The sequence below is a fragment of the Anguilla rostrata genome, chromosome 14 (assembly GCF_018555375.3).
Source record: "Anguilla rostrata isolate EN2019 chromosome 14, ASM1855537v3, whole genome shotgun sequence".
Taxonomy (NCBI): domain Eukaryota; kingdom Metazoa; phylum Chordata; class Actinopteri; order Anguilliformes; family Anguillidae; genus Anguilla; species Anguilla rostrata.
In genome coordinates, this window is record NC_057946.1 from 35,188,054 (window position 1) to 35,196,403 (window position 8,350).

General features: G+C 52.6%; 1 protein-coding gene across 2 annotated transcripts in view; it reads right to left on the bottom strand.

Moving 5' to 3' along the window:
* The window catches only part of tnksa (tankyrase, TRF1-interacting ankyrin-related ADP-ribose polymerase a), a 135,951-nt gene that overhangs the window by 10,496 nt on the left and 117,105 nt on the right, over window positions 1–8,350 (bottom strand). For both annotated transcript variants that reach the window (XM_064308740.1, XM_064308739.1), the window contains 6 exons: window positions 7,736–7,815; window positions 6,893–7,038; window positions 5,756–5,921; window positions 5,109–5,325; window positions 3,641–3,750; window positions 1,597–1,785 (listed from right to left, as the gene is read on the bottom strand). In XM_064308740.1, the coding sequence (XP_064164810.1) occupies window positions 1,597–1,785; window positions 3,641–3,750; window positions 5,109–5,325; window positions 5,756–5,921; window positions 6,893–7,038; window positions 7,736–7,815 (908 nt within the window). The remainder of the gene's footprint in view (window positions 1–1,596; window positions 1,786–3,640; window positions 3,751–5,108; window positions 5,326–5,755; window positions 5,922–6,892; window positions 7,039–7,735; window positions 7,816–8,350) is intronic.

Here is an 8,350-nt window from a genome sequence, read left to right on the forward strand (position 1 = left end):
GACTCCTGGAGTGGTCTGAGGGACATGTGAAGTTGAGGATGTGACGGAGGCGGATGGGGTTATGATGTGAGAGCTGCACTTTTCTGCCGATGCCAAGATCCGCCACCTTCCTCACAGAACACTGCAAGAGCCCTCTCTCTCCCTCTCCCTCACTTCCCTCCACCTCACCCTTCCCTCCACACTCCCCCCACCTCACCTCCCCACCTCACCACCTTCCCTCTCACTCACTCCCTCCACCTCCCCTTCCCTCATCCCTCTCACCTCACCCTTCCCTCTCACTCACTCCCTCCACCTCACCCTTCCCTCTCACTCACTCCACTCCACCTCACCCTTCCCTCTCACTCACTCCCCTCCACCTCACCCTTCCCTCTCACTCACTCCCCTCCACCTCCCCCTTCCCTCTCACTCACTCCCCTCCACCTCACCCTTCCCTCTCACTCACTCCCTCCACCTCACCCTTCCTCTCACTCTCCCTCACCTCACCCTTCCCTCTCACTCCTCACCCACCTCACCCTTTCCTCTCACTACTCCCACTCCCCCTCCCTCTCACTCACTCACCCCACCTCCCCTTCCCTCTCACTCACTCCCCTCCACCTCCCCTTCCCTCTCACTCACTCCCCTCCACCTCACCCTTCCCTCTCACTCACTTCACCCCACCTCACCCTTCCCTCTCACTCACTCCCCTTCACCATCCCTCTCACTCACTTCACCCCACCTCACCCTTCCCTCTCCCTCACTCCCCTCCACCTCCCCCTTCCCTCTCACTCACTCCCCCCCACCTCACACAGAAGCCTGCTCATCTGAGCCGGAGCCCCAGCGTGCGCTAATCCCACAGCGGCTGAGCCAGATTAGCAGAGTGCAGCATCAGGTCGCTGCGCTCTGAGGAATCGCACATTTAAGGCTTGCATGTGTCACACCGCTCTAGATAGGGCACAGAGGTCAAACCAGGCCCTGCTGTCTCTCAAACTCACACCCAATATAACATGTGTGTAAAGTGTGCGCAGTGTATGAGTGTATAGTGTATGAAAGTATATAGTGTGTACAGTGTATGAGAGTACAGTGTATGAGTGCGTATAGTGTAAAAGTGCATAGTGTATGAGTGTGTATAGTATGAGTGTGCATAGCGTGTACAGTGTATAGTGTATAGCATGTGTAGTGTGTACAGTGTATGAGTGTGTATAGTGTGTACAGTGTATAAGTGCATAGTGTATGAGTGTGTACAGTGTATGAGTGTATAGTGTATAGCATGTGTAGCATCTGCAGTGTATATTGTATGAGTGTGTATAGTGTGTACAGACTTTGAGCGTATACTGTACAACATGCATAGCGTGTATAGTGTACAACATGTGTAGTCTGTACATTAGATATATAGATAGATAGTTGTATGAGTGTATAGTGTATGAGTGTGCACAGTGTGTACAGTGTATAAGTGCATACTGTATGAGTGTGCAGTGTGAACAGTGTATAAGTGCATAGTGCATGAGTGTGTAGAGTGTATAAGTGCATACTGTATGAGTGTATAGTGTATGAGTGTATACAGTGCGTGAGTGCATAATGTATAGTGCACAGCATGCGTAGCGTGTACGCCGTGCGCACCGTGGCCAGGTCCAGCGGGGTCTGGCCCTCCTGGTTCTTCATGGTGGGGTCGGCCCCGTGGGCGAGCAGCAGGGCGCACAGCTGCGTCCGGCCCTTCTGCGCCGCCTCGTGCAGCGGGGTGAAGGCCCACTTATCCGTGGCGTTAACGCAGGTGTTGTACTTTATCAGCAGGGCCGCGATGTCCACGTGCTGCGGACGCACACAGAGCAGAGCTCAGAGAGACAGACACCGCACACCCGTACACCACACACCCGTACACCACACACCCGTACACCACACACCGGTACACCAAACACCCGTACACCACACACCGGTGCGTTCACACACCCGTACACCACAAACCGGTACACCAAACACCCGTACACCACACACCGGTGCGTTCACACACCCGTACACCACAAACCGGTACACCAAACACCAGTACACCACACACCCGTACACCACACACCCGTACACCACACACCCGTACACCACACACCCACACACCACACACCCGTACACCACACACCCACACACCACACACCCGTACACCACACACCCACACACCACACACCCGTACACCACACACCCACACACCACACACCCGTACACCAAACACCCGTACACCACACATCGGTGCGTTCACACACCCGTACACCACACACCCACACACGACACACCCGTACACCACACACCCGTACACCACACACCCGTACACCACACACCCTTACACCACACACCCGTACACCACACACCCCACACACCACACACCCGTACACCACACACCCGTACACCACACACCCGTACACCACACACCCTTACACCACACACCCGTACACCACACACCCGTACACCACACACCCTTACACCACACACCCGTACACCACACACCCACACACCACACACCCGTACACCACACACCCGTACACCACACACCCGTACACCACACACCCGTACACCACACACCCGTACACCACACACCCGTACACCACACACCCGTACACCACACACCGGTGCGTTCACACACCGCACCACACTCATCCTTCATTTCATTTTCATACGAAGGGCAGTAAAACACCACTTATTGTCTATAATGTCCTTTTCCTCCACAGGTTAGAATGCCTATTCGTTTTTTAGCATGGCATCCTTCAACGTTTTACAAACCACATAAAAGTGAGGAGCTATCTGTCAGTCACGGACTTCCTGGAAGGAATGAGAAACAATCTGGAGCACGGCATAAAAACATTGATTGGTCTGCATAGTGCAGATATATCGCAGAGTATTTTTCACCCACCCATGACAGATTGCAGCTGCTTCGCTGAGGGCTATTGATATTCTCCACTCATATTTCACAGTCGTTTTTTTCCCTTCACTGATGTACTTTGGAAGGGTTGTTTGCACAATGTATTACTTGCCACGGCTGAAAATGTGACAAATCCTTTATTTGCTTGGCTGGTGCCATGAACCAGGCCAACACACAACAGCTGACTTTGGGGGGCTGCTACAATAGCAATGCTACGGCTTTCCAATGCGGCTCCACCCGGAACAGGAATCAAGGTTTCTCCCATCAGAAAAGGGCGAGCGAGCTTTTTCAATTGTCTTACAGGGATTTGCCTGATTCCCGTCAGAGAAATGAACGATCAATTCCAGTTTAATCTGGTTGTGCTCAAAACGGCACACGGCAGCAAGATTAGTCATTTCATCTCTTGGGCAGTGAAGCAGTGCAGCACCACGGAGTCCAACTATAAAGGAAAAGTCCTGAGATGAATGAGAATGACAGCGGACCCTGATTATTCCAGTGTGGGCTGCTCTCCTCTTTTTCTGCATGTGCTACGTACATGAGAATGCATCCTACGGGAGAGCTCAGAGAAATAAAAAGAATATGCGATATAAACGTGTACAAGTTCCACAGGTCAGTACCGGACACTGAAACAGCAGCAGAGATAACACAGCGCTACAGTAAGCCCCACTCCTCCAGGGAGAGAGATGGCGCTGTATCTGCGGTAGCCCCTGGGGGTGCGCGCGAGGCGGCCAGAGGCTCCGCGGCGTTCCGAGCGGCGCTCACCCCGTACGAGGCGGCGTTGTGCAGCGGGATGAGCCCCCCCTTGTCCTGCGCGTTCACGTCCGCGCCGTGCTCCAGGAGGTACTCCGCCACCTCCAGGTTGTTGTAGCCGGCTGCAGAGACGGAGAGACGGAGAGAGAGCAGAGGGGGGGAAACGGAGAGCACGAGGGAGAGAGAGAGAGGAAGAAGGGGAAAAGGAGAGAGAGCGGAGAGAGAGAGAGGAGGAGCGTGAGGGGAAAAGGGAGAGAGAGAGGCAAAGGGGGAGATAGGGGCATTATGGGTAAAAGAGGCTGGTGAAGTGACAGCCAATGGCACGTGAGCACGGTATTACTGTTTCGATCTCTCTCTAAGTGAACCCCCTTTCTCTGGCCTGGGCCACAGAGGTGTTTGGGGTGGCCCATGAACCTTTAGTGTTAGAGCCCTGGTGTGTGTGTGTTTGTGTGCCTAGCTATTCATTCCAACCAAAAATTCTGGATTAGAATTCCAAACAGCTGCACAAAACAAGCAGATTCACTCCCATATACAGTAAAAAGCAGTCTAATAAATGCTTGGGCCCATTAAAGAACTAAGAGCTGAAGCTGGCATCAAAACCCAGAACTCATCCGCCCTCATTGTGCAGTCCGGATACATACGGCGCCCTTCACCTGCCCTGCACATTTCACTGCTCCATCCCACCATGTCCACATGTACAAACAGGCACTTAGCATCGTGGATTAGACAGAGTACACTTTTAACACGCAATCACTTTACACAGAGCCGCATATATTACTGAAGTAACTCAAGGTTAAGCGTTGTGCTTAAGGGCACAACAGCAGTGCACCACAGGGAAGCTAAACCTGCAGCCTCTAATGATGAGAGAGGTTCTGATGATGTTGCAGTCGTTTAGCAGCTATCAGGTGACCTGGGGGATGGGGACTGTACCCACAAAGCTCCTCTTATTCTGCTGGAAAAGCTGCAGCAGAGTTTATATAACCAGCCTGGGCACAGCACCGGTGTTGCCCATTATTTATTATTAGATTTAGCAGTGCCATTCAGAATATAGTGGCCATTTTATCTTCCTGAATTCCTGATACTAACACTGCTGCTTTTAACACTGACACTGCTGTGGCCTTACCTGCTAGGTGAAGGGGGCGGGGTTAGAGGTTCTTACCTGCCAGGTGTAGGGGGGGGTTACAGGCTCTTATCTGCCAGGTGTAGGGGCGGGGTTATAGGCTCTTACCTGCCAGGTGTAGGGGGCGGGGTTACAGGCTCTTACCTGCTAGGTGAAGGGGGCGGGGTTACAGGCTCTTACCTGCCAGGTGCAGGGGGCGGGGTTAGAGACTCTTACCTGCCGGGTGTAGGGGGCGGGGTTACAGGCTCTTACCTGCCAGGTGTAGGGGGCGGGGTTACAGGCTCTTACCTGCCAGGTGTAGGGGGCGGGGTTACAGGCTCTTACCTGCCAGGTGCAGGGGGCGGGGTTAGAGACTCTTACCTGCCAGGTGCAGGGGGGTGGAGTTGCGCCCCTGTGTGTCTCTGCAGTTGATGTTCTCGGGGCTGCAGAGTTTCTGCACGCGTGCCAGGCAGCCTTTGTGTGCGCGTCCAGCAGGGGGGTCGCCCGTACGCAGGTCCTGGATGTCCGTGTCGCCCTCCTTCACCATGTCCAGCGGCGTGTTCCCATCCCGGTTCTTCTTTGTGGGATCAGCGCCATGCTGGAGGGAGGAAGGGAGAGGCCCTCAGCAGACTAAACGTGTGTGTGTGTGTGTGTGCGTGCGTGTGTGTATATGTGTCTCTGTATGTGTGTGTATCTGTGTGTGCGTGCGTGTGTGTGTGTTTGTATGAGTGTGTGTATGTGTATGTATGTGTATGTGTCTGTGCGTATGTGTGTGTGTGTGTATGTGTGTATCTCTATGTGTATCTGTATGTGCGTGTATCTGTGTGTGTGTGTGTGTGTGTATGTGTGTGTGTGTGTGTATGTGTATGTATCTGTGTGTGTGTGTATGTGTGTGTGTATCTGTATGTGTGTGTATCTGTGTGTGTGTGTGTATGTGTGTGTCTCTATGTGTATGTGTATGTGTGTATGTGTGTGTGTGTATCTGTATGTGTATATCTGTATGTGTGAGTGTGTTTGTGGGGCCGCACCTTGAGCAGCAGTTTGCAGATCTCGTATTTGCCCTTGGCGGCCGCCTCGTGCAGAGGGGTGAACTTCCACAGGTCGGCCACGTTGACCGAGGCCCCGTGCCGGACCAGCAGCTCCGCCACCTCATAGTGCCCGTAGGAGCAGGCGTTGTGCAGCGGGACCAGACCCCTGCGGGGGGCACAGGGGGGGTCAGAACAGAGCACCGCTCACATTCGTGTTGGTGGTTCAGGTCCAGTCACACGACCTTCATCACACATCTCTCCTTCCTATTCTTCCTGTCTGCCTGTACTGTCCAATAAAGCTCTACACTCTTCAAAAACAGGAGAGCAAGGTGAAAGGGAGGACAGCAGAGAGAGGAGGAGAGAGGAGCAGAGAGAAAGGGAGGAGAGTAGAGAGAGGAGGAGAGAGGAGCAGAGAGAAAGGGAGGAGAGCAGAGAGAGGAGGAGAGAGGAGCAGAGAGAAAGGGAGAAGAGCAGAGAGAGGAGGAGAGAGGAGCAAAGAGAAAGGGAGGAGAGCAGAGAGAGGAGCAGAGAGAAAGGGAGGGGAGCAGAGAGAGGAGGAGAGAGGAGCAGAGAGAAATGGAGGAGAGTAGAGAGAGGAGGAGAGAGGAGCAGAGAGAAAGGGAGGAGAGCAGAGAGAGGAGGAGAGAGGAGCAGAGAGAAAGGGAGGAGAGCAGAGAGAGGAGAGAGAGGAGCAGAGAGAAAGGGAGGAGAGCAGAGAGAGGAGGAGAGAGAGAGAGAGAAAGGGAGGAGAGCAGAGAGAGGGAGGAGAGAGAGAGAGGAGAGAAGGAGAGGGGAGAGAGAGAGGAGCAGAGAAAGGAGGGAGTAGACGAGAGGGAGGAGAGAGGAGCAGAGAGAAGGGAGGAGAGCAGAGGAGGAGAAGAGAGGAGCAGAGAGAAAGGAGGGAGCAGAGAGAGGAGAGAGAGGAGCAGAGAGAAAGGGAGGAGAGCAGAGAGAGGATGAGAGAGGAGCAGAGAGAAAGGGAGGAGAGCAGAGAGAGGAGGAGAGAGGAGCAGAGAGAAAGGGAGGAGAGCAGAGGGAGGAGGAGAGAGGAGCAGAGAGAAAGGGAGGGGAGCAGAGACAGGGAGGAGAGCAGAGAGAGGAGGAGAGAGGAGCAGAGAGAGGAGAGAGAGGACGCACCCCTTGTCTTTGGCGTGGACGTCGGCGCCGTGGTGCAGCAGGTACTCCACCACGGCCACGCGGTTGTATCCGGCGGCGAAGTGCAGCGGGGTGGAGTGGCGGCCCTCCAGGTCCCGGCAGTTCACATTCTGAGGAGAGCACAGTTGCTGGAACAGAAACAGCAGCAGTTACCCCCTCTGCCAAACCGTGCCAAAATGCACCTAACCACAGCACTGCCAAACCATGCCAAAATGCACCCAAACCACACCACTGAGCAGACCACTAAAGATCAGGTAAAGGTCGGGCGGCCTTATGTGAGGGTCAGGTAAAGGTCAGAAGGCCTTATGTGAGGGTCAGGTAAAGGTCAGAAGGCCTTATGTGAGGGTCAGGTAAAGGTCAGAAGGCCTTATGTGAGGGTCAGGTAAAGGTCAGAAGGCCTTACATGAGGGTCAGGTAAAGGTCAGAAGGCCTTATGTGAGGGTCAGTGTAAAGGTCAGAAGGCCTTAGTGAGGTCAGATAAAGGTCAGAAGGCCTTATGTGAGGGTCAGGTAAAGGTCAGAAGGCCTTATGTGAGGGTCAGGTAAAGGTCAGAAGGCCTTACGTGAGGGTCAGGTAAAGGTCAGAAGGCCTTATGTGAGGGTCAGGTAAAGGTCAGAAGGCCTTATGTGAGGGTCAGATAAAGGTCAGAAGGCCTTATGTGAGGGTCAGGTAAAGGTCAGAAGGCCTTATGTGAGGGTCAGGTAAAGGTCAGAAGGCCTTATGTGAGGGTCAGGTAAAGGTCAGAAGGCCTTATGTGAGGGTCAGGTAAAGGTCAGAAGGCCTTATGTAAAGGTCAGGTTAAAGGTCAGGTGCCGGAGTCCTTACCTTCACAGTGTCCAGGTCGCCAGCTTTGGCCGCTTCCAGAAGCCGGTAATCAACATCAGTGTTCCGCACCGGAATGTTTTCTGAAGGACGGAGGGGAAAATTAATTCACGCCGCGCTGCCACTTTATTTACACAGTGAGATAATACTGTGTACAAAGCGTGTGATGCTGTCTGTGTAAATATCAAGCGCTTAATAACCACCGACAGGTACTGATCTAAGTGCTCTCCTCACAGTTTAGATCGAATGAGAGGAACATCATTATCCAGGAGCTGCTTAAGATAAACACAACCAAGGACAGAGAGCAGTACCTCAAACTTCAAAACACACACACACACAGAAATATACAGAAATACACATACACACACAGACACACTCACACACACACACATAGACAAATAGTTTTCATGAGGAATTAAAAAAAAAAATCATTATAATTTTTTTTTGCTGTGTATGAAAATGTGTATGAAAAGATTCCAGTTTGTCAGATGAATGATTCATTTCCGGCTATGTCTGTTATTAATGGGCACACAATAGGCAGAGGTATTTAACAATAAGCAACATTATCTTCTTGCTATTGGGACTATTCATTCAAACCATCTGAAAACAAAAATCATC